General features: G+C 45.9%; 1 protein-coding gene across 1 annotated transcript in view; it reads right to left on the bottom strand.

The window, feature by feature from the left end:
- Positions 1–26,991, bottom strand: part of FKBP9 (FKBP prolyl isomerase 9) — a 125,307-nt gene extending 98,316 nt beyond the window's left edge. Inside the window, exon 1 of the mRNA XM_030204458.1 lies at positions 26,595–26,991. Coding sequence (XP_030060318.1) covers positions 26,595–26,821 — 227 coding nt within the window. The 5' untranslated portion in view covers positions 26,822–26,991. The remainder of the gene's footprint in view (positions 1–26,594) is intronic.
- Positions 26,992–27,274: the final 283 nt, after the last annotated feature.

The raw sequence follows: 27,274 nt of genomic DNA, 5'->3' as shown, positions 1-27,274 counted from the left end.
TGGCGCGTCTTCAGCCTTCCGTCTCTCAAGCTCTCTGGTCCCGCCCTAACAGGAAATGAGGGCGGGACCAGAGAGCTTGAGAGACGGAAGGCTGAAGACGCGACGAACCAGCAGCACGCTTTTTGCTGCTACTGCTGATGCTGACGCCGCCTACTCGAACAAGGGAAGACTTTTAAATTTCTTCGGGTTCGGAGGGAGGGATGGAGGCCGGGCGGGCTGGTGCCGGGTGGGAGGGAGGGAGGAATGCTTGACGCCGGGTGGGTGGGAGGGCTAAGTTTCGGGTTAGGCGACCGGCGGCGCGCGTGCCCTCTCTGGCACGCTTGCCATAGGTTCGCCATCACTGGTCTAGTGCATGTCCTTGATCCAATTCTGTGGTCACCTAGTCAAAGAATTCAATCAGATTCATTTGGCACGATTTACCTTTGATAAAACCAAGTTGTCTTGGATCTTGTAACCTATTGGATTCCAGGAAATTCACGATCCTTTCCTTCAGCATCGCTTCCATTACTTTTCCAATAACCGAAGTAAGGCTTACTGGTCAGTAGTTTCCAGCTTCTTCTCTATCACCACTTTTGTGAAGAGAGACCACGTCCACTCTTCTCCAATCCCAAGGAACCTTCCCCATCTCCAAGGATTTATTAAACAAATCTTTAAGCGGACCCGCAAGAACCTCTCTGAGCTCCCTCAATATGTTCGGATAGATACCATATAGTGCCATGGCTTTGTCCACCTTCAATTTTTCAAGTTGTTCATAACACTTTCTTCCGTGAACAGTGCTATATCCACTCCATTCTCATATGTACCTTTGCCAGTCAATCGTGGTCCTTCTCTAGAATTTTCTTCCATGAACACAGAAGTATTTGTTTAGCACGTTTGCTTTTTCCTCATCATTCTCCACATAGCAGTTCCATTTTTAGTCTTCCTCCTTTCACTAATATATCTAAAAAAATTCTTGTCGCCCCTTCTTATATTTCTAGCCTTTTGTTCTTCCATTTGCGCATTTGACAGACATCTCTCTCTCCTGGCTTCTTTCAGTTTCATCTAGTATTCCTCTCTGTGCTCCTCTTCTTTTCATGAATGCTAACTCTTTTGCCTTTATTTTCTCAGCCAGTTGTTTGGAGAACCATATTGGTTTCCTTTTTCTCTTGCTTTTATTTACTCTCCTTACATAAAGGTTAGTAGCCATATTTCAGCCTGGTCCACTGCCTTTCCACTTCTCATGTCCTCCCAGCCCGTCAGCTCTTTCTTCAGGTATTCCCTCATTTTACTAAAGTCAGTATGTTTGAAATCCAGGACTTTTGAGTTTACAGTGGTTGCCCTCCACTTTAACTGTTATATCAAACGTGTTGCCCAATCTGACAGTTTTCCTAATCTCTGTAAACATTTCTTCATCTGTATGTTCATTCTGTCCTGGCAGATGGTAGTACAGTCCTACAAGAATGCTCCTTCCCTTCACACATGGAATTTCTATCCATACTGATACCACACTGCTATCCTTTTTATGTGGAATGTTTATTTTATTTGACTCAATTCTCTCTAACATATAGCGCAACCCCTCCCCCCCTCCAATTTGATCGTATCACTGCAATACAATTTGTACCCTGTTAACATGGAGGGGCATTTTTGATATGATGTCTAAGTTCGACTTTGGACGTTTTGCAAAAAAACGTCCAAAATCTTAATAGTAAAGAAGGTCATTTTCAAAAAAGAAAAACATCTATCTTTTGTTTTCGAAAATACAAGGTTTTGTGATTTGGACGTTTTGTTTTTTGGTCCATTTTCAAACAAAAAAACGTCCAAGTGCAAAACGCACAAAATCAAACCACTGGGATGTAGGAGGAGCCAGCATTTTTAGTAGACTGGTTCCCCTGACATCCCAGGAAAGCAATAGTACACCCTAGGAGGCACCGTGGTGGATTTTGTAAAATGCTTCCAAGTACACATTTCACCACTGCTCCCTTACCTTGTCTACTAAGCCCTCCCCAAAACCCACTACCCCCAACTATAGCTCTTACGGGTGAAGGGGGTACCTATATGTGGGTAAAGTGGATTTCTGGTGAGTTTTGGAGGGCTCACAGTGTCCTCCACAAGTGTAATAGGTAGGGGTAGGTATCCTGGGTCCACCTGTCTGCAGTGCACTGCATCTACTACTAGACTACTCCAGGGACCTGCATACTATTCTGATGGACCTGAGTATATCATCTGAGGGTGGCACAGATGCTGGCAATGTTTTTCATTACATTTTTGGGGGGTGGGAGGGGTTATTGACCACTAGGGGAATAAAGGGAGGTCATTCCTGATTCCCTCCAGTGGTCATCTGGTTACTTAAGGCATCTTTTTGTGCCTTATTCATTACAAAAACAGGTTTAGCTCAAAATGTCTAAGTTTTAGTCCTGGACAGTTTGATTTGTTCCATTATGGCTGAAAAACGTCTAAGTCTTAGGAACTACTACTACTACTTAGCATTTCTATAGCGCTGCCAGGGTTACGCAGCGCTGTACAAGTTTAAACATGGGGAAGGACGGTCCCTGCTCAAGAGAGCTTACAATCTAAAGGTAACAAGCTATGTAGTCAGTGTAGATGCCCAAGTTCTGCCCTGAACATACCCCTGGTACTCTCCTTTGAGATTTGGACGCACTTCTGACGAACTTCAGAGAAAAATGTGTAAAAATAGGGTTCAAAAATACTGATTTGGACGTTTTTGTGAGAAAAACGTCGAAATGAAGACGCATGCTACTTTTTCGACATTTTTCTCTTTTGAAAATGAGCCCAATACTGTGCCATTGATTGTCCTCTTTCCACCAAGTCTCTGAGATGCATATTATATCTACCTCATCATTCAGTGCTATACACTCTAACTCTCCCATCTTATTTTTTAGGCTTCTAGCATTTGTATACAGGCACTTCAGATTGTGTTTTTTTCCTTGGATCAAAAAACTGCTTAGATGTTGAAGGGGATAATGTGCATCCTTTATCCTGCTCTCTCATTAAGCACACCTGGCTTACTTTGAGCATTGAGATTCCCGAAATATCCTGTTTCAATAGTATCCTTCAAGTATATTCTACACCCAACCATGCACTCTTGGGCAACTGCCGGCTCTCCCCCCTCCCCCTTCTAGTTTAAAAGCTGCTCTATCTCCTTTTTAAAAGTTAGTGCCAGCATTATGGTTCCATCCTGGTTAAGGTGGAGACTATCCTTTCAAAAAAGTTTCCCCCTTTCCCAGAATGTCACCCAGTTCCTAACAAATCTAAATCCCTCATTCCTGCACAATCATCTCAACCAAGCATTGAGACTTTGGAGCTCTGCCTGCCTTTTGGATCCTGTGCATAGAACGGGGAGCATTTCTGAAAATGCTACCCTGGAGGATCTGGACTTCAGCTTTCTACTTAAGAGCCTAAATTTAGCTTCCAGAACCTTCCTCCCATATTTTCCTATATCATTGGTACCCACATGTACCAAGACAGTTGGCTCCTCCTCAGCACTATCTAAGATCCTGTCTAGGCGACGCATCAGATCCGCCACCTTCTCACCAGGCAGGCAAGTGGCCAGGCGATACTCATGTCCACCAGTCACCCAGCTATCTATGTGCCTAATGATCGAATTACCAACTATAACAGCTGTTCTAGCTTTTCCCACTAGGCAGTTCTTGAAGACATATCCTCAGTGCATCCCATGGTGGGCAAGTCCTGGCTACAGCAGTACTTCCTACTTCACCAGGGTGATACTCTCCTTCTAGGAGAACTCCCTCCTCCAAGGCACCTAGGAGAGATGCAACCATCATCAGAACCTTTTGAGGCTGAGGAATTTGGAATGAGAATCCCAAAGTCAAACTGGATCAAATGGTCCACCACAAAAGAGAATGAACAAACTCTGGAATCACTTGGATGACATCTTCTAGATCTCCCGTAGTTTGGCACCATTGGGAGACTAGGGACCACTGAGCTGATCTCACGTGAAGGCGTGTCCTAGGTGTCACATAAACTGTGGAAGCTATATGGCCTAACAACCTCAACATCTTCTGATGTCACCTGCTGAGAGGCTCGACTCTGAGAAGCCAGAGTGTCCACACTCGGTTCTCGAAGAAAGGCTTGAACCTTCTGCGTACTGAGCAGGGTTCCACTGAATTCCAATTGTTGGGTAGAGTGAAGATGGGACAGGGTAATTTAAAATGAACCCTAGTAGCTCCAGCTCCTGAATAGTCCTCCTATGGACCCCGAGTACCGTCCTCTGAAGTGCTCTTCACCAGCAAATCGTGAAGGTAACGGAACAAATGCACCCCCAGCCTGCGTAGTGCCACTGCGACTACTGCTAGGCATTTGGTAAAGACCCTGGGTGCTGATGCTAGGCCAAAAGGCAACACGAGGGTCTGGAAGTGGTGTATTCCCAGTCGAAACTGAAGATACTTCTGACTGGTTGGAAGTATCGTGATGTGTGTATATGCGTCCTTTAAGTCCAGAGAGCATAGCCAATCGTATGTCTGAATCATGGGAAGAAGAGTGCCCAGGGAATCCATCCTGAACAATTTTTTGACCAGGAATTTGTTCAGGGCCCTTAAGTCTAGTATGGGATGCATCCCCCCATCTTCTTTTGCACAAAGAAGTACCTGGAAAAGAATCTCTGCCCTTCTTTCCCTTCTGGAACAGGCTTAACCGGATGGCCTTCAGAAGGACGGAGAGTTCCTCTGCAAGGATCTGCTTGTGCTGAGAGCTGAAGTAATGACCTCTCAGTGGGCAATCTGGAGATTTTCAAAGCCAATTTAGGGCATATCTGAGGCGGACTATTTGGAGAACCCACCAGTCGGATGTTATAAGGAGCCACTTTTCATAGAAAAACTTCAGCCTCCCTCCAACCAGTAGGTCGCCTAGCACGGACTTTGACATTGGCTATGTTCTGCCGGAGCCACGCAAAAGCTCGTCACTTGCTTTGACTGGGGAGCAGCAGGGGCCTTAAGCACACGCTGTTGACAAGAACAAGCGTGCTGGGGTTGAGCCTGAGCAGTCTCTGGTGAGTAGTAGGCACCCCTCCTCAACTTGCCAAAAGACCTCCTAGCTGAGGAGGCTGATGCAGAAGGTGCCCAGCGGGAGAGAGAAGAGATGGTATCAATGTGCTTCTTGATTTGGTCAGTGACCTCATCAACCTTCTCTCCAAAAAGGTTATTCCCTCCCCCACCCCCAGCGTGGGGCATCCGCTAACCTCTGCCGAACCAACTAGGTGGAGAGGAGATAGAGAGGATGCTGGATCATGTAGGGGGATGCTGGGCCCCCAACTGCTCTGGGACCTCAGGCGCTGAAAAGTTGCCTGAGTGGTCGGTCTGCCCCTGGTAGCAGATGCATAGAACACCCTCCCACTGGAATTGCTGTAGAGGGCAGCATCTGAATTAAAGAAAGCATGGGCCAAGTACAGAGGATCTTTGAAGGAGAGGGGAGAGGAAGGGATTGTAGAGCTAAGCAGCTGGTTTGGATGGGGAGACATATGGTCTTTTTCTATCTCATGTTCTGTTTCTCATGAAAGGGCCCAGTGTATCCTTTAGAAGTCTATTTTTCCGATTTGGTTTGTGCTGTTTAGTGTTAACACCACTGACCTTTTTTCCCCTTAAGACATAAAAAACAGGGGCCTGGCAAGATTAAAAAGAAGGCCTATTCTTTTTCATTGCAAGTCTGAAGCATGGGATATAAAGGAGTAGGAAGAGTTTAACACACACAAAAAAAATCACCTTATTTGAACTAGAGTGCATTAGATAATAAGTAACAGATGTACTAAATTAAAAATATTTTCCCCACCCATTTTGCATCTTTGAACAACTGGAAATTTACAATGCAGATGAATGGTGCCTGAAAACTAATTCTAAACTGCTGACGGCAAAATTAATATAATACCATTTGCTAGTACTAGCTGTAAACCATTGGAAATTCAGCAGAGGGTATTTGGGTACCCAGCCTTCCTACTCCACTCATCAGTTTAACTACAGTATTCCCACCACATTATCATCATGATCCCATATCTCTCTTCCACCTCATGACCCAACCCTGGAATATTCACACCCTCCTCAAAGCCCACTTCCTACATCAAAAGCTGAGAGCTGAGCCCTTCACAACAGTGGTCTCATCTTCCTGCCATCTCGCCCCTCCGCTTGCCTCTCCCAGCTGCATGGCTTTGCTAGCCCTGCAGGCACACTGGTCAGAAATCTACATGTGTCAGTATGCCAAATAAGCCAACAGCATCCCCTAGTGGCCAGAGGATAACACCATAGACAGAAAAGAATTATACTGAAATCAATGCTATTATACACTGGGTACAGAAATTCTGTATCTTGTTCCAAAATATTCATCTGTTGTTATCTTATGGCCAGAATACAGTAGTTGTTTGGATACAAATCTACCCCCTTGTACTTCTGTAGCATTCCTAAATATGTTAAGCTCTGGAGTAACCAATTGACTTCAAAAGCACATGCCAAGTGAATTAGCTCCACCTGTGTTAAATTATACTTATTCACATGATGACAGTATAAACTGAGCAGTTCTTGTTGGCTCTCTCTGCTGGGTAGTATATTTCAAAAGAAAGACCCAACCATGACTATCAAGTAGCTGGCAAAAGAACTCCAGCACAAAGTTGTGAAAGGACACAGATCAAAGGGAAAGAATTTGAAAGTCACTGAACAAATCCTTGGAGCACAGTCTGAGCAATTAAGAAGTGGAAGCTGTACAACACAACCATAACCGTGCCTAGATAAGGCCATGCCTCTAAATTGCCCAAGGGAAATTTTAAGTTACAGGTTGCATCAGATACAAACATACTCCAGGGACAAGGAAATACCTAGTGCACCTGAATGCAACTCACCCTGTGCTACTACTGAAAATGAGCAAGCTAAATCCCAATAAATATATATAATAAACTTCAAGTAACTATATGATCATCAATACTAAATATAATTTTTATTCAATATCAAAACTTTAAAATTCTAAAACTTAATTCACATTCACCAGCTCTCATTCATACTATCCTATCTAAAAAATCTTACATACTAAACAAGCACACACAGTTGTTAATTATTATTATTATTGGCATGTGTAGCCCACATTATCCCGAATAAGCTCAGGTTCAATGTGGCTTACATTCAAGAAAAAAATATCAAAAATATAATACAGTCAAGTTGTACTCATTGTTTTTGAAAATCTTTTTATTGACAAGTGAAACACAACATATCACTGAAGATAAAAAAAAAATACCATTGCATATATAGCAAAAGATACAATGAATCAGTAGACAGGAAAACAATAGTCCCAATACAACCTTGTTCCACACCAGACATCTGAGAAGTGCCCTACTTGTTGATTTTTCTCTTTGTATAAAGAAAAGAAAGAAAATGAAAAGGACCCCCATCCACCCACCCTGTGTCTAACAATTAGGTACCAACAGCCTTAGACAGCGTGGACATTCGTTCTTGACAGCCCCGCCAGAGGCTACAGTATGCCTGTGCGCATCAATATCCTGCAGATGTATTCATAACTTAATCAATATGCCAACATACACACTTTTTTCCTCTCAGTGAAGACTAAATGGGTCATAACACATTGTTATAACAAATTTCTATAAATCTTCACTATAAGATAGCACAATGATGTTAACACAGAGGGGCATAATCGAAAGGGACGTCCTCGCAAAACATCCCCCATCCAGGGGCGGGGAAACCCGTATTTTCAAAACAAGATGGACGTCCATATTTTGTTTCGATAATACGGTCAGGGACGCCCAAATCCTGAAATTTGGTCGTCCTTTGAGATGGTCATCCCTAGACTTGGTCGTTTCTGATTTTCGGCGATAATGGAAACCAAGAACGTCCATCTCAGAAACGACCAAATGCAAGCCATTTGGTCATGGGAGGAGCCAGCATTTGTAGTGCACTGGTCCCCCTGACATGCCAGGAGACCAACCGGGTACCCTAGGAGGCACTGCAGTGAACTTCATAAATTGCTCTCAGAAATATAGCTCCCTTACCTTGTGTGCTGAGCCCCCCAAACCCCTAAAACCCACAACTGTACACCACTACCACAGATAGCCCTTACAGGTGAAGGGGGGCACCTAGATGTGGGTACAGTGGGTTTCTGGTGGGTTTTGGAGGGCTCGCTGTTTCCTCCACAAACGTAACAGGTAGGGGAGGATGGGCCTGGGTCTGCCTGCCTGAAGTGCACTGCACCCACTAAAACTGCTCCAGGGACCTGCATACTGCTGTGATGGACCTGAGTATGACATCTGAGGCTGGCAATCAGTATTTTGAAAGATGATTTTTGAGGGTAGGGGAGTTAGTGACCACTGAGAGAGTAATGGGAGGTCATCCCCGATTCTCTCCGGTGGTCATCTGGTCATTTCGGGCACCTTTTTGTGCCTTGGTCGTAAGAAAAACAGAACCATAAAGTCGTCCAAGTGTTCGTGAGGGATGTCCTTGTTTCTTTCGATTATGAGTCGAGGACGTCCTAGTGTTAGGTACGCCCATGTCCCGCCTTCGCTACACCTCTGATACGCGCCCTTGAACTTTGGCTGTCCCTGCGACGGAAAGCAGTTGGGGACGTCCAAAATCGGCTTTCAATTATACCAATTTGGACAACCCTGTGAGAAGGACGTTGGGCTCTTTCGAAAATGAGCCCAACAGACGCCTATAGTTTAAATAAATGTCCCATTAGTCCACTTCCCTACATTTAGTCCTTATTCATTGTTCTTCTCTTAATTCACAATCCTGTCAATCCTCCAGCAACAAAAGATGTCTTGCTTTAACTGAACAAATCCTGTGTGTACCATCTGTGTATTATTTCTCCATCGACAATAAAACTTCCAGATATACCACCATTCAGAATCAAAACCAGTTGCTCTCTTTCCCTCTTGGGTGTTTCCCGTTTCTTGCATGAACTTCACCCCATTTGTTAAAACCCAACACAGATCTGAGTTTCGCTCTTAACGTCATCACATATCCAGGGGGACCATCCAATACCGGTCATGGGAGCAATGGCACTGGACTAATGGGACATTTATATCAACTACAAAAGTCTGTCTGTGTTAACACCATTGTGATATCTTAGACATACAGAAATTTGTTACAAAAATGTGTTATGACCCATTTAGTCTAAACTTCACTGAGAGGAAAAAAAAAGTGTACACTGGAATATTGCAAATGCAAGCAACCCACGTCAAAGGGCACACACTCAACCTCATCTCACACAAACTTTCAACAGACCAGAACCTAACAATAAAAAATACTAAATTGACAGAAACACCCTGAACCAACCACTACAAACTAAACATCCCTACATTGGCGGAAGAAGGGTCTACAACGAATACAAGAACACACATCCTACAGCACAAGAGTCAAGTAGACACGAAAACATTCTGGCAACTGATATACAATAACGAATGGACAGCACAAACAGACTCCATATACTACCTCATAGAATGGGATAAAAGATGCAAAAGCATACTAAATGAAATTGCACCCTTACAAACAAGAACCTCACGCAAGCATAACTTGATACCATGGTTCAACGATGAACTGAAAAAGCTAAAAACACAATCCAGGAAACTCACACGAGCATGGAGTAAAACAAAAGATGAACATACACTCAACACATGGAAACAAATACAAAGAAAATACAAATACGCAATAAGACAGACCAAAAGATCATACTGTAAAACTAAAATAGGGACAGAATACAAATACGCAATAAGACAAACCAAAAGATCATACTGTAAAACTAAAATACGGACAGATTACAAAGACACGAAGAAATTATACCAACTCGTGAACAAACTCCTAGACACCAACTTGGTCACTACCACACCATGAATACAGACATCCCATCTGCAGACAAACTTGCGAAGTACTTCAATGTTAAAATTGTAAACCTACACAACACGCTACCTCAGAACAACACTGACATTGAAAATTTCCTTAATGAGTTGGACCCAACCATTGGAGAACACCCAGCAGACCGGACCTGGTTAAACTTTACCCTCCTTACCGTTGAAACAGTTACCCAGGCGATTAGTAGGTTCTCCAACACTCACTGTAAACTTGATACCTGTCCCAGCTACCTAAAGAAATCCACCCCGGACAGCTTCATAGCAGACCTCACATTCCAACTAAATTACATGCTTCAGAAAGGCCTCTTCCCTAAGGAAAATGCAATATCCTACTCACCCCGATACTAAAAGATACCAAGAAAAAAACAAATGAAATCACTAACTACTGTCCAGTAGCATCTATCCTGTTGGTGGTCAAACTGATGGAAAGCATGGTAACCAAACAACTTACAGATTATATAAACAAATTCTCAATATTACAAGAATCACAGTCAGGTTTTCGCCCCCTCCACAGCACTGAAACAGTATTTCTCACTCTTCTAGCCAAATTCAAGCAGGAAATAGCAATAGGCAAAAACATCCTTCTCCTCCAATTCGACATGTCTAGTGCATTCAACATGGTAAACCATAATATATTAATAAGTTCGGGATTGGTGGAAACATACTTAGCTGGATCAAGGGCTTCTTAACCACAAGACCATATCAAGTAAAATCAAATTCAAACATATCACCGTGGAAAGCAGAATGTGGAGTACCACAAGGATCACCATTATCACCGATCCTATTCAACTTAATGATGACCCCACTTGCCAAGTCCTTATCCAACCAAGGCCTTAACCCTTTCATATATGCAGATGATGTCACAATATGCATTCCTTACAAAACCAAACTGACAGAAATCACCAACGAAATCAAGCTCAGCTTGAACATCATGGACTCTTGGGCAAATGCATTTCAACTAAAACTCAATAAAGAAAAAACACATTGTCTCATCCTCTCATCCCAACACAGCGCAGACAACCCCACAAGTATCAACACCCCAGATCACATCTTTCCTATCTCAGTCAGCCTGAAAATCCTTGGCGTTACAATGGACCGTAACTTAACACTAGAGTGCCAAGTGGCATCCACAACAAAGAAAATGTTCCACTCAAAGTGGAAACTCAAACGCATGAAACAATTCTTCCCAAGGGAAACATTTTGCAACCTGATACAATCAATGGTACTAAGCCACATAGAGGCATATTTTCAAAGCACTTAGCCTCCCAAAGTTCCATAGAAACCTATGGAACTTAGCCTCCCAAAGTGCTTTGAAAATATGCCTCATAGACTACTGCAATGGAATTTATGCAGGATGTAAAGAACAAACCTTAAAGAAACTTCAGACCGCTCAAAACATGGCAGCTAGGCTTATATTTGGAAAAACACGATTTGAAAGCACAAAACCCCTCCGCGAAAAACTACACTGGCTCCCAATCAAAGAATGCATCGCCTTCAAAATCTGCACCCTGGTTCACAAAACCATCTACTGTGAAGCCCCGAGATACATGACAGACTTGATCGACTTACCAATTAGAAACACATCCGAATCAACACGAATTTAACTAAATCTGCACTACCCAAGCTGCAAAGGACTTAAATACAAATCAACTTAAGCATCCAGTTTTTCCTACATAAGCACACAACTGTGGAACGCATTACCAAAAGCCTTGAAAACGACGTACGACCACCTAAACTTCATGAAATCACAAAAAACTAACCTGTTTAAAAAGGCATACCCTACCGATCCAACTTAAATGCCTGATCTCTGCAACACAACCAAACTAAAGCACGTAATGTACACAACACAACTCTTCCGTTCTACGATTCCCTAATGTGGCTGTGCCACATTAACTTTATCTTACCAGAACATCACTTTGTATTTGTTCACACCGGAGTCTGCAAACGCCTCTCCGGTACTATGTAAGCCACATTGAGCCTACAAATAGGTGGAAAAATGTGGGATACAAATGTAAAAAATAAATAAATATTGTTATAAATACATCTGCTGGATATTGAGCAAGTTATGAGTACAACTGTGTGTGCTTGTTTAGTATGTAAGATTTTTTAGATAGGAAGTATGAATGAGAGCTGATAAATGTGAGTTGAGTTATAGAAATTTTAAATTTTTGATATAGTCATTTCATATTGAAAAAAAGTATATTTAATATTGATAATTGTATGGTTATTTGGAGTTTATTATATTTAATTTTTGTAAGCATGGTGAAGTTGTGTTACTCATATTAATAGACTGTGAAATAAATATATATAAATAAATAAGACTGATCAAAGCAGTACCCCACAAATCCATCTCCATGGTAGAGTGGCAAGACAGCAGCAATCACTCAAGAGAGGTCACATTAAACCCTGCTTGAAGTAAACAAAATAACACAGCCACATAATAAAAATGTTTGTGGTCTGACAGAAAAAAAAACAGGTAATGGTTTCTTTCTGGCCAAAATGTTCTAACAGGGCATCACCCTAAGAGTCCCATCCCCTCCTGGGAAGTCCGTTGGTGGCAGTAGTATGTTATAGGGAAGTAACTGGCAGGGACTCAGGCATGTCAGGAGAGAAGGGATGATGAGCAGAGAAACATAAAAAGAAGTCCTTCAGTTAAAATGGCTGCTCTCTGCAAGAAAGTTGAAACTGGGATGAAGTTCACCTTTCAGGATGACAATGACACGATGCATGCAACAAAAGCGTCAGTGGAGAGGTGAAGAAAAGGAGAAATGTCCTCGAGTGTCCTCCCAGTAAGAGCCCAGACCTTAATCCAATTGAAAATCTGTAGCAAAAATCTGCTGTCCATAAATTCTCCCTATGGAACCTAAGTGAGCTTGAACAGTACTGTAAACAATGGTCTAATACTAAGCATGCAAAGTTGGTGGAGACCTGTTCCATAGAAACATAGAAAATGAAGGCAAATAAAGACCATATGGCCTATCCAGTCCAGCACTGCTTAGGCCCGCCTGCACCTGTGTACGTGTTCTACACTGGAACACCCTTCATCCCACCACACTGGGTTTTCTCTTGCCTATGGGCGAGTCTCCCACCCGCAAGTTAATTCCCTGGTGGTTTCTAAGGACACAGGAGCCACAATCCCAGGGGTCCCACAATTTCCTTGAAAACATTCATAGATCAAAAACACAAACCACCAGGATTCTTAGTCAGTCCAGGACAACAGAGCTAATAAACTAATAGGTTTATTATCAGAAAAGTGGATCAGTGGATCAGTGAACGGTGAAAAAAACAGGTACAAATAGCTAACAATAACAGGTAAAATAACTGGTATCAACAATAAAACAAACTACACATTTTACAAATTACAAACTGCTCAAAACACAGCAGCTTGTGTTGTACTTAAAGCTACCTGCTACTCCAAAGCGACCCTGCTTCTACTCAAACTACACTGGCTACCTGATCAGTTCACGCATTACTTTCAAATTATGTGCATTCACCCACCAAATAATTTATGGTTCATCCCCATCTTACATGCAGAATCTTATAGAGCTATCAACATGCAATGCTAAAAAATCATCCAGAGACTTTCTTGTATTACACTTTCCTCAATGTAATAAACTCAAATATAAAACTATCCACAATACTGAATTTTTATACCAAAGTACAACCAGATAAGACATAAGCATCGCCATGCTGGGACAGACCAAGGGTCCATCGAGCCCAGCACCCTGTCTCTGACAGCGGCCAAAAGAACAAGCATTTCGTCCCGCCCATCCCAGAAAGAGTGGATTATTCCTACGTCCATTCAATAACATTTTATGTCCTTTTCCTCCAGGAAGCCATCTAACCTTTTTTAAAACTCTGCTAAGTCAAGCGCCCCAACCACCTTATCCGGCAACGAATTCCAGAGTCTAACCACGTGTTGAGTGAAGAAAAACTTCCTCCGATTCGTTTTAAATTTACTACACCACAGCTTCATCGCATGCCCCCTTGTCCTAGTATTTTTGGAAATCATAAACAGATGCTCCACATCAACCCGTTCCATTCCACTCATTATCTTATAGACCTCTATCATATCTCCCCTCAGCCGCCTTTTCTCCAAGCTGAAGAACCCCAGCCTCTTCAGCCTTTCCTCATAGGGAAGTCGTCCCAACCCCTGAATCATCTTTGTCGCCCTTCTCTGCACCTTTTCCAATTCCACTATATCTTTTTTGATGTGCAGCGACCAGAATTGAACACAATACTCGAGGTGCGATCTCACCATGGAGCGTTACAATGGCATAATAATATCCTCATTTTTGTTTTCCATCCCTTTCCTAATAATACCAACATTCTATTTGCTTTCCTAGCATCCCTTTCTCAGTCCGTGACTCCTAACACGGAACCTTGCATGACGTAGTTATATTTTGGGTTCCTCTTTCCCACATGCATCACTTTGCACTTGCACACATTAAACGTCATCTGCCATCTAGATGCCCAGTCTCCCAGTCTCGTAAGGTCCTCTTGTAATTTTTCACAATCCTCCTGCGATTTAACAACTTTGAATAACTTTGAGTCATCAGCAAATTTAATTACCTCACTAGTTACTCCCATCTCTAGGTCACTCTTTGCCCAAACAACTCCATCAAACTAAAGACTATCTCATATTTCATAAACCATTTTATTTATTTATTTATTGCATTTGTATCCCACATTTATCCCACCTCTTTGCAGGCTCAATGTGGCTTACAATTCATCATGGATGCTGGAGATAGAAGAGAATATACAATTGGTTTTACAGAGATTTTTTTTTGTTACATTTGTACCCCGCGCTTTCCCACTCATGGCAGGCTCAATGCGGCACGCAATGGAGGGTTAAGTGACTTGCCCAGAGTCACAAGGAGCTGCCTGTGCCGGGAATCGAACTCAGTTCCTCAGTTCCCCAGGACCAAAGGACCATTTTGGGGTTACATGGTGGTGAAATACATAATAGTTTTAAAGCAAAGGACATTAAAGAACATTTCTGGATATATTAAAGATTGTGCAGTTACACGTGTTGATCTTTGTGATGTATTTTGTCGAAGAGATAAGTTTTCAATAGTTTGCGGAAGTTGGTCAATTCATAGACCGTTTTCAGGTTGCGTGGCAACACGTTCCAGAGCTGTGTGCTTTTATAGGAAAAGGTTGATGCATGCATTAATTTGTATTTCAAGCCTTTACACTTGGGGGGATGAAGATTGAGGAATGTGCGAGAAGATTTTTTTGCGTTTCTGGGTGGTAGTTCTATTAGGTCTGACATGTATGCTGGGGCGTCACCATGGATGATTTTATGGACTAGGGTACAAAGTTTGAACGTTATGCGTTCTTTGAGTGGGAGCCAGTGTAGTTTTTCACGTAGGGGTTTTGCACTTTCGTATTTTGATTTGCCGAATATTAATCTGCCTGCCGTGTTCTGGGCTGTCTGGAGTTTTTTAAGTATTTGCTCTTTGCAGCCGGCGTATAGAAAACTCACTTGATAAGATCTACCTCCAACAACAGAAATAACTAACCCTTTAATAAAACTTGCAATAACAACAACTCTGTCCATATTCACATCCTATCAATTTTGTATATATATCTACTTTGTTCTATGTAATCAGAATGCCTTGTCGGTTCTGTGAGCCACATTGAACTTGAATCCTATTTGAGATAATGTGAGATATAAATGTCATAAATAAATAAATAACTACCTGAGTAGTACCTAGGGGGTTCAGGAAAATAAGTGCTCACAGGTTTTGAACAGGGTCTCACTGCAGAGATCTTTACCCTCCATTCTCTCTCTCTGAGACTGGGGATTTCCAGGGTTGCCGGGTTGAAAAAATTTTCCCCACCCAAACGAGCCCAAAACCAGTCCAAAACCCACACAAAGTTAAACCCCGCCCCCGACATCAACCCCGCCCCCGACATACCCCAACGTCATCAGCCCCGCCCCCAAAGTAGCCGACGTCACTAACCCCGCCCCGACATAGCCACCGACGTCACTAACCCCGCCCCTGACATCGTTAACCCAGCCTCTGCGGGGCTTCTATTGGACTAAATTGGACCAATAGAAGCCCCAGAAAAGCGCCCAATCACTACAACGTGGCTTTTTAAAAGCCGCTCAATTTAAACCCGCAGACCTGCCAACCTTGGGGATTTCCAGCATATACTGGCTGGATTTTGAACTTCAGGACCAATCAGAGCCCAGAGCATTTACACTGAGGAGTATTTGGCCAATAGAAGTGCAGATTACTTTTCCTCAGGGTTTAAGCTGAAAGGAAAATAGTCACCTCTGCAACAGCTTTAAAGCAGATAATAGACACCACCTGCTGGCCAAACAAGAGAAATACACTAAGGAAATGTGTCATACTGCCACATAATAAACCACAGACTTAAGTCCCCTGTTTTGCCAAACTATATACAGTTTTTGTCTCCACCACTTCCACTGGGAGACTGTTGCACGAATTCACCACCCTTTCTGTGAAGAAGTATTTCCTCAGGTTACTTCTAAGTATATCCCCTTTCACCTTCATCCCATGCCCCCTCGTTCCAAAGCTTCCTTTCAATTGAAAGAGACTCGCCTTCTGTGCACTTATGCTGTATAGGTATTTAAATGTCTCTATCATATACTCCCTCTCCTGCCTTTCTTCCAAAGTATACAAACTGAGATCTTTAAGTCTGTTCCCATATGCTTTATGATGAAGACCATTGATCATTTTAGTACCCACCCTCTAGACCAACTACATACTGTTTATATCTTTTTGAAAGTGCGGTCTCCAAAATTGTACACAATATTCTCAACAAGGTCTCACCAGAGTCTTAAAATGGGGTATTATCACTTTCTTTTTCCTACTGGCCACTCCTCTCCCTATACACCCAAGCATCCTTCTATCTTTCACCACTGCCTTTTTTACCTGTTTGGCCATCTTAAGATCATCACATACCATCATACCCAAGTCCCACATGGAAACAAATCAGGCTGAAAGGAAATCACCCAGGTAAAAAAAAAAAAATTGCTGATTACCAATCCATGCCTCAACAAACTTAAAATGGCAAACATAAAAACACGGATACTATACCAAATGATCATAGTATGGATAACTGGGATACAAACTACACCACATAACAAATGGTACAAACATCCCTGTACTAATCTCTGACAAACGATTGGAAGAACCAAATTACAACCCCACCAACAACCCAGATGCCAAAATGATAATCAACAGCAAAAAGACGAATCTCCGAATATCAACCAAAACAACCGCAACGTCATAAAAGTCAAACCACACAGACAACTACAAACTGTTAAGAACACAAACATTAAACATGGCACATATACCCCGATTCCGATAGGTTATATAAATGCGAAGTCAGTAGTCAACAAGACAGCAATACTTAAGAGACTGGACTGAACATGAACACCTAGGCCTACTGTTTATAACAGAAACCTGGTTGCACCTTAAAGACAACCCAGTACTGCTCGATCTATGCCCACCAGGATATAAAATAATACACATCAACAGAACCAAAAAGAAAGGAGGAGGAGGGGTTGCCCTAGTATTTAAATCCTCCCTAACAGCAGAGCATGTTACTGAACACATATCCCCAACAATCGAAGTCTTGGCATGCAAAATCACAAACACAACATTAACCGGTCAATTATGCTGTGGACTTTTTTTTTTTTTTTTTTTTTACTGTCCCCCAGTTTGCTGGTCCATGGTCCAAGATGACTTAATAGATTTCATAACAAATATCTGCACCAACTTCACTGACATCCTTTTACTAGGAGATATCAGTTTGCACCTAAAAAAACAGAATACCAACAATAAATCCTTCACGGACTTCCTAAACCAATGTAACTTCATAATAACACAAACCACCTTGGATATATGCCATCTGGCCCCATCACTTTGTCCACCTTTAGTTTAGCCAGTTCCTCACGAACACAGTCCTCTGAAAATCATCAGGGACTACCACCCCTCCATTCCTATTTGTGTTTGTTTTCTGCGGTCCTGCAGCTGTATGGTGTTTCCATCAAGCACTGACTCAGGAAGGTACAGACTTATTCAAATTGTTGCATTTCAATTTTTGTTTTCTGAAACATATTTTATTATATTGCATACTCTCAAAGCGTACATAAAAAGTAATGCCTCCACCTTTATAAGGTAAAATTATGTATAATCATACCTGATAATTTTCTTTCCATTAATCATAGCTGATCAATCCATAGACTGGTGGGTTGTGTCCATCTACCAGCAGGTGGAGATAGAGAGCAAACTTTTGCCTCCCTATATGTGGTCATGTGCTGCCGGAAACTCCTCAGTATGTCGATATCAAAGCTCCATCCGCAGGACTCAGCACTTAGAGAATTACACCCACGAAGGGACACTCTGCCCAGCTCACCACCGCCGAAACGGGGGAGGGGAATTAACCCAGCTCATCCCCACACAAGTGGGGGAGGGGAATCCGTCCAGCTCATCCCCGCGGAGCGGGGGAGGGACACCACACCCGCCGATGCGGGGGGATCTGGCTTATCCTGCAACCGCAACCGCGGGAGGAGCTGACCCCAACACCGCCGAAGCGGGAGGGGTACAAAGCTGCCCTACAGCCGCACGAAGCGGGAGGGAGTGCCGGCAGAATTTATGTCTCAATCCAGCCCCGTAAAACGGGGGGGAGAGGAATGCAGCAGCTCACTGTAACACAAACTCGTCTCAACTCTTGAAGAATCCAAGTGAAAAAACTTGAACACGAAGTCTTTCTGAAGTAACTGAAGACTAAACTTGCAGCTGAAATGCAATCAGAATAAAAACAGTACAGATATCTGGGAGGGGCTATGGATTGATCAGCTATGATTAATGGAAAGAAAATTATCAGGTATGATTATACATAATTTTACCTTCCATATCATCAAGCTGATCAATCCATAGACTGGTGGGATGTACCGAAGCAGTACTCACCCAGGGCGGGACATTGACATCCCTGACCTCAACACTGAAGCTCCAAACCGGGCCTCCGCCCGTGCAGCCACCGTCAAACGGTAATGCTTGGAGAATGTATGAGCCGAAGCCCAAGTTGCCGCCTTGCATATCTCTTCCAAGGAGACGGATCCGACCTCTGCCATCGAGGCCGCCTGAGCTCTCGTGGAGTGAGCCTTCAGCTGGATAGGCGGCACCTTCCCTGCGGCCACATAAGCCGCTGCAATGGCTTCCTTGACCCATCTTGCCACCGTAGGCTTAGCAGCCTGCAGACCCTTACGAGGACCTGCACACAGGACAAACAGATGATCCGATTTCCGGAAATCATTGGTCACTTCCAAGTATCTGATGATGACTCGCCTCACATCCAGATATTTAAGAGCAGAGTACTCCTCTGGGTAGACCTCCCTACGAAAGGAAGGGAGACAGAGCTGCTGATTCACATGGAAGCGAGAAACAATCTTGGGCAGGAAGGAAGGCACTGTGCGAATAGTCACTCCTGCCTCAGTGAACTGCAGAAAAGGCTCTCGACATGAGAGCGCCTGGAGCTCGGAAACTCTTCTGGCTGAAGTGATAGCCACCAAAATGACTGCTTTCAACGTCAGGTCTTTCAGAGATGCCCTTGACAAGGGTTCAAAAGGCGGCTTCTGCAATGCTCTAAGCACCAGGTTGAGATTCCACGCAGGCACCACTGAGTGCAGAGGAGGGCGCAGGTGATTAACTCCCTTGAGAAAGTGCACCACATCTGGCTGCGAAGCCAGGGAAGCACCCATCAGGCGGCCCCTGAAGCAAGCCAGAGCCGCTACCTGGACTTTAAGGGAACTGAGCGACAGGCCTTTCTCCAGACCTTCTTGCAGGAACGCCAACACTGAAGAAATTGGAGCAGTGAAGGGAGAAAGTGAGCCTGCTTCACACCACGCTGCAAATATACGCCAAACCCTGGCGTAAGCAGTAGAAGTAGAGCGCTTCCTCGCTCTTAGCATAGTGGCGATGACCTTGTCTGAGAAGCCCTTCTTCCTCAGACGCTGCCGCTCAATAGCCAGGCCGTAAGCCCAAAGGGGGAGGGATCCTCCATCACCACGGGACCCTGATGTAACAGGCCCTGCTCCACTGACAGCCGCAGAGGATCGTCGACTGAGAGCCTGATCAAGTCCGCATACCAGGGACGTCTGGGCCAATCCGGGCCCACCAGGATTACCCTGCCGGGATGCTTTGCCACCCGGTCTAGCACCCTGCCCAACATGGGCCAGGGCGGGAACACATAGAGGAGCTCTTGTGTCGGCCACTGTTGGAGAAGAGCATCTACTCCCAGGGATCGAGGGTCCCGTCCTCTGCTGAAAAAGCGCGGCACTTGGCAATTGGCCGATGACGCCATCAGATCTAGGCTCGGCTGGCCCCAGCGCTTCGTGATGTCCAAGAACGCCTGAGCAGATAGCTGCCGCTCTCCGGGCTCCAAAGTATGGCGACTGAGAAAGTCCACCTTGACATTCATGACTCCGGCAATGTGGGCCGCTGAAAGCTGCTCCAGGTTCGCTGCCGCCCACTGGCATAGATTCATAGCCTCCTTGGCTAGAGGGGCGCTCTTGGTACCTCCCTGGCGGTTGATATAGGCCACAGCCGTGGCATTGTCCGACAGGACCCGTACAGGCTTCAACACCAGTACCGGGATGAACTCCAATAACACCAACCGAATGGCTCTGAGTTCCAGGAGGTTGATAGACCACTTGCCTCTGCAGGAGACCAGAGCCCCTGCGCTGTCCTTCCCAAGCATTGAGCTCCCCAGCCCATCAAAGAGGCGTCTGTCGTGACGACAATCCACTCCGGGGTCACCAGAGGCATTCCTGCAGACAACTTGTCTGTCTGCGTCCACCAGCTCAGCGGCTTGCGCACTGCTGGGTCCAAGGGAAGGCGCACAGCATAATCCTCCGACATCGGAGTCCAGCGCAACAGCAGAGATAGCTGTAGTGGTCTCATATGAGCCCTGGCCCAGGGCACTACTTCCATCGTGGCCGTCATAGAGCCCAACAGCTGCACGTAGTCCGAAGCCCGAATAGGAGAGGCTACTAGGAACTAGTCCACCTGAGCCTGAAGCTTGACAATCCGATTGTCTGGCAGGAACACTCTGCCCACTTGGGTGTCGAATCGAACTCCCAGATACTCCCGGGACTGAGTCGGGCGCAGCTGGCTCTTCTTCCAGTTAATGATCCATCCCAGGGAGCTCAAAAGAGCAACTACCCGGTCCATAGCTTTGCCGCACTCTGCATAAGAGGGGGCTCGGATCAACCAGTCGTCCAGATAAGGATGGACTTGTACTTCTTCCTTTAGCAGGAAGGCCGCTATGACCCCCATTACTTTGGAAAAGGTCCGCGGAGCAGTAGCCAACCCGAAAGGGAGGGCTCTGAACTGAAAGTGTCGTCTCAGGACTGTAAAACGCAGAAAGCGTTGGAGAGGAGGCCAGATGGGAATATGCAGGTACGCTTCCTTGATGCCCAAGGAAGCCAAGAACTCTCCTGCCTTCACTGCCGCTATAACAGAGCGGAGAGTCTCCATGCGAAAGTGCCGCACTTTCAAGGCCCGATTGACCCCTTTGAGGTCGAGGATAGGCCGGACAGAATCTCCTTTCTTTGGTACCACAAAGTAAATGGAGTAACGTCCCTTGCCAATCTGATCTTTTGGCACCGGAACGACCGCACCCAGGCGGATCAGGTTGTCCAAGGTCTGCTGCACTGCCACAGCTTTGACCGGAGACTTGCAGGGAGAGAGTACAAACCCGTCTCTTAAGGGTCGGCAGAACTCTAGCTTGTAGCCGTCTCTGATGACTTCCAGCACCCAAGCGTGTGAAGTTACTGTGGTCCGCTCACCCCGAAACGAGGACAGCCGTCCTCCAATCTGCACTGGGGCGTGGACCAAGGCCCCGTCACTGGGTACGAGACCCTGGGGGAGGACCGGAGGGAGCAGCTCCGGGACGGCGGTCTCTGCGAAAGGAATGCTGCTTAGGGGAGAAATTCCTCTTGAAGGAAGAGGGAGCAGAGGAGCCCGGCCTGCCCGGGCGGTACCGACGGGCTTCCTGAAACCGTCCTCTGGAGGGACCGGGACGGGTACTAGCCCGAGCCCTGACCTCTGGTAACCTCTTGCCCTTAGACGTGCCGAGATCGGTCACGATTTTGTCCAGCTCGACCCCAAAGAGCAGCTTGCCTTTAAAAGGCAATCAAGCCAGGCGGGATTTAGAGGCGTGGTCAGCAGACCAATGTTGCAGCCAAAGCCACCGCCGCGCAGAGACTGTCTGAGCCATGCCTTTAGCTGAGGCTCTCAAGACAACATACAGCAAGTCTGCCAAATAGGCTAAGCCCGATTCCAGGGCCGGCCAATCAGCCCTCAAGGAATGATCCGAGGGGGAAGCCCGCTGCACCATAGTCAGGCACGCCCTGGCCACATAGGCACCGCAAACCGAGGCCTGCAAACTTAAAGCAGTCGCCTCAAAGGACGACCTTAAGGCCGCCTCCAATCTTCTGTCTTGGGCGTCCTTTAGGGCTGTGCCACCTTCCACCGGCAAAGCCGTTTTCTTAGTCACCGCAGTGATTAAAGAATCCACGGTAGGCCACAGATAGGCCTCACGTTCACTTTCAGGTAAAGGAGAGAGGCGGGACATAGCCCTAGCCACTTTGAGGCTCGCTTCCGGGACATCCCATTGAGCCGAAATTAAGGTGTGCATGGCATCATGCACGTGGAAGGTTCTAGGCGGGCGCTTCGTCCCCAGCATAATGGCAGAGCCAACAGGGGCTGAGGGAGAGACGTCCTCCGGAGAGGAAATCTTCAAAATGCCCATGGCCTGCACTAACAGGTTGGGCAAATCCTCTGAGCTAAAAAGCCGCGCTGCAGAGGGGTCATCCGCTCCATCCGAGCGGGAATCCATCTCCTCCAAGGAATCCGCAAAGGACCGTTGGGAGACCTCAGACACGCTGCCCTCATCTACATCGGAGGAGACAAAGTCCTCCAAGGCCTGGAAATCAACCAGAGGGCGTTTACCTCTGGGAACCTCAACCTCTTTACCAGAAGAGGGAGCAGGGGCAGCGTTTTGCATGAGGAAAGCCTGATGCAGCAGCAAAACAAACTCGGGGGAGAAACCCCCCAGACTGTGCACTTCCGCAGCCTGGGCAACAGCCCTAGACGCACCCTCAACCGGCGCTCGCAAGAGCGGGGGAGAGACATGCTGCGCATCCAAAATGGCGTCCGGCGCGACACTCCGCGAAGGAGCCGCGCGGGAAGAACGGCGCTTAACTTTAGCCGCTTTGTGCCGTCACCCAAATTAAGGGCGTTCATGGCATTAATGTCTCCAACCTCAAGGGCGGCCCACGAAGAAGCCGTCCGAGCCGCGTGGCCGGCCAAGATGGCGGAGGCGAGGAGCGGGGGATGGGCGTTTATGGCGGGAAAAACCGCCACGCCGGAGAAAGGACCGGGACATTCCTCGGTCACGAAACTGTCACCCAACAAGGGCGAATCAGGCTGTAAGACCCCCGCATCCCCTCTAGAAGCGCTCAAGCGATCCGGGGAGCGACCCTTTGCGCCCTCGCCCTCCGACGCCATATGCCACGAGGAGAAGAATCGGGGAACCCCCTGCCCGCTATAAAAAGGTAAAACTACCTGCTTGCCGCTCCGAGCTGTAACGAACTGGTGTCCCAGTGAGTAGCTGCAATGAACGTTTAAATAAACGTCGAAATAAACGCCTTTAAGGACGTTTAAAATTTTCTTTTTTTTTTTTTTTTTTTTTTTTTTAACGGAGCCAGCGGGAGGGGGGAGAAAAGGAGGGACCTGGCACCACCAGGTTTGCACTTGCTCAAAAGAGCCCTCAACCCCAGGCCTCAACAAAACCTAAGGATTAGGCTTGGAGGCCTAGCCAGAGCTGCTGCTGTGTGTGACCACCACCTGCTGAGATAGAGAACATACAGAGGAGTTTCCGGCAGCACATGACCACATATAGGGAGGCAAAAGTTTGCTCTCTATCTCCACCTGCTGGTAGATGGACACAACCCACCAGTCTATGGATTGATCAGCTTGATGATATGGAACTTTTGTTTAAATTAAAATCTTGCAATAAACAAAAGGCTCTACAAATTTTTTTTTAGCACCTGGGAAGCGTGTGCAGATACCGGAACTACCGCAGGGCACCAAACGGAAGTTCATTTTGGCAGGAAGCACTCGGTAGTGCTTACCACCACTTAGAAAAGGACCCCTAAGTTTGTACCTGAGGTGATGGAGGGTTAAGTGGGCATTACTCCCGCCACTTAAAGGTATGCCCTTGGAGGGGGCCTGCGGACAGTTTTGTTTTGTCGTGAGGTCATGTCACAGGTGCCGCTAGACACCAGGGAATTTATTTTACTGTTAGGGGCAGGAGAGTCCAACAGGGTCCAGTCGAGTGGGGCCACTAGACAGAAGTCAATGTAGCGCAGTTTTTTTTTTATGTCATCCTGCCTGTCAGTGTGTAAGCCAATTATCGCCCATGTACTGACAGGAAAGGGGACATTTTGCAATGAGCTGCAAATTACTGCCCTGTATGCGACAGTGATTTCCATGCTCACTGAATACTGCATCCCGCAAGCAATGTTTTGCAGAAAGGTCACATTAGAAGCCATGCAGTCAGAGGCTCTAATGTGCAGCTTTCTGCAATGACCCCTGTGTTTCCTAACACGTTATAAGCATAAAATTGCACTGGTTTATCACCTGATCAACCATCCATCTCCCTCTGTTTTTTGCTCCCCCCCCCCCCCCCCCCGTTGCCTGTAAGACTCTTATTGGAATGCTTTTATGGTTCACTTATTATATTCTGAAATTGTCATCTTTATGTTGCATTATTTTCAGTTATAACCTTTTAAATGATACAACATGTCAACCACACAGCTTTATCCAGTTACCTTCCTGTCACTGCTACCACCCCTTCTAGCCTTAAATTAGCCTCTGCATTCTGCAGAAAATGGAAACACACTCTGCAAAAAAAAAAAAAAAAAACAATAATTCTCCACTCTCTTGGAAATAAGAATGTATGAAATTTCTTTAAAGAATTACTCTTAGTGATAAAAGGGGGGGGGGGGGGTCAACAATGTCAGATAGCAGCTCAGAACTAAAGGATGAGGTGATCCCTGCACTAAAACAGAAACAAAACCAGCATGTGGTTCCCATCCCATACTATAATTTCATACTAAAGATCCGACACCACCATTCATGTGAAAATGGAGCTGAATACGTGGACTCCCTCTACAGGGCCCCAGTTACTGCATGCCAAAGCTGGATCAAGTCTCTGCTTGCCCCAATACACACCACTACATTGTGGAAACTCCATGTGTGTGGGGGTGGGGGGGGGGGGGGCATCTGTATACTTGGTGCCAGAAATATCAAAGGTAACATTATGTTAAAAAAAAAAAAGGTGGAGAAAACTAGGACATGAAGATTGCAGGACCAGGGCTCCACTCCATCTAGCACTACTTCCTCCACAAATAAGTTTTACAGAAGGAATGGTGCACAGAGACAAAAAGAAAGTTCTTCCCCAAGGCTATGAAGAAATCTGCCTCTATTATAATGTTTGGGAGTGTAGAGCAGCAAGTGAGCCAATGAGTCACCAGGTATGCATGTGGTTCAATGACTGGATTTCAGGCTAACCAAACTGCATTTTACTAAACCAATTAGGGCAGTCTGACTGGCATACCCCCCCTTATCACCAGCGTGTGTAAGTGCCAGCTCTGTGGGTCCAGTGCTTCAGCACCCATAATACTGAGCAAACTCCTTAACCTTTTTCAGGTAGGTGAGACTCTTGTTCAATTTAGCACCCCCAGTCACAGGGCCCACATGACCATTAGGCAGGACTAGGCAGTAGCCTAGGGCAGCAGTTTCTGTCCGGCACCAAAAGCAGCTACATTCAACCCTGAACAAAAGTTGCTAAGAACCACAAAAAGAAACTGAGGTTTTCAAATAGCCCATTATTACCCAGATTATTCTGTGAGTGGTGGTCCTGGGTTGATCATTATTGTTGGGGTGCAAACGCTTACGACTGAAGATATGCCTAGAGGGCAACCAAACGCCTTGCAGTCAATCATTTTGAAAAGTTAGCTCTTATCTCAAACTGAAGTACAATGTGTACACACATAGGGGACTGCAGCAGTCTGCAGGACCAACCCCAACTCCATCTGAGAAATCTGCACTGCATGTACAACCCAATAACACCCTTCCCACGTCCCCCCTCCTCCGACCAAAAAAAGTCAGCAGCAGTTCAATCAAAACACACATAGGAAAGCCCTTTATAATGCATCCAGTTACTACTACTACTTAACATTTCTAAAGCGCTACTAGGGTTACGCAGCGCTGTACAATTTAACATGGAAGGACAGTCCCTGCTCAAGGAGCTTACAATCTAAAAGACAGGTGTACAAACTAAAGACAAGTGTACAATCTAAGAGACAAGTGTAGAGTCGAACTGATAGGGCATACTATATTTCTCGAAAGGTTAGGTGCCGAAAGCAGCAATGAAGAGGTGAGTTTTAGGGAAACGAGACTAAAGCTACTAGGCATCTCTCTCCGACAGCCTTCACATCTTCCGTTCTAGGATCTCCAGACCTGGCAGAAAGACAACACGCCTTCTGATCTATCCTATCCCCGTGCAGAATCTAACATTTTTCAAGACCTAGGAAACCATCTCTCCCGAGACCGTCCGAAGACGCTCCTCGACAGCCCCTCCCTCCCCGGCCACTGCCCCTGTATGTGCGCGCGCACGCACACGCAGCCTTTACCTGGAGTCAAACTTGTTGCCGTTGGCCAGGGTGCCCTGGTAGTGGTAGCGCACGAAGTCGCCGATCTGGACGGCGCGCGGGCAGCTGTCGGGCACCGCCAACCGCTCCACGTGCAGCTCGCTGGGGGCGGGGGAACCCGGCACGGGGGGCGCATCGTTCCCCGCTACGAAGCTGCCCAGCAGGCACACGGCCTGCAGCGCCAGCACCGGCCCCAAGGCTGCGGCCATAGAGTAGCAGAAGTGGCCTCCCGCTCGTGTGCAAAGGAAGTCGCCGTCTGCGCTGCCCCCTCCGCTCTCCTGCTGAAGACAAGTCACCCCTTTCCCTGCACTATAACACGCTGGCTGTTGCGGAAGCTTCGTAGGAGAGAAGGGGAGGGGGGGGGGGGCTGCAAACGTGGAAAAGCAGAGAGAGAAAAAGATTAGTGTCCTACGGGAAAGGAGGGGCAGCAGTGAGCCCTCCTTCTCCATATCCATCCCTGGCCTGGAATGGAGGCAGGGTCTGCAGGGATTCATACGTGGCTGTGCTGCGAATAAATGAAGGGGGAGCTTTGTGCACCCACTCTGCAAGTCTTGAACAGCCTCGATCAGACTCCGGCAGTACTTTCTGCCAGCTCTTTCGTCTCCCTTGCTTTAAACTGTTATGTGCTGTTTTTCTTACATTAAAAAATACTTAAGCTATCG

This window comes from Microcaecilia unicolor, chromosome 1 (genome assembly GCF_901765095.1).
Source record: "Microcaecilia unicolor chromosome 1, aMicUni1.1, whole genome shotgun sequence".
Taxonomy (NCBI): domain Eukaryota; kingdom Metazoa; phylum Chordata; class Amphibia; order Gymnophiona; family Siphonopidae; genus Microcaecilia; species Microcaecilia unicolor.
This window is presented reverse-complemented; position numbering and strand designations above follow the sequence as displayed.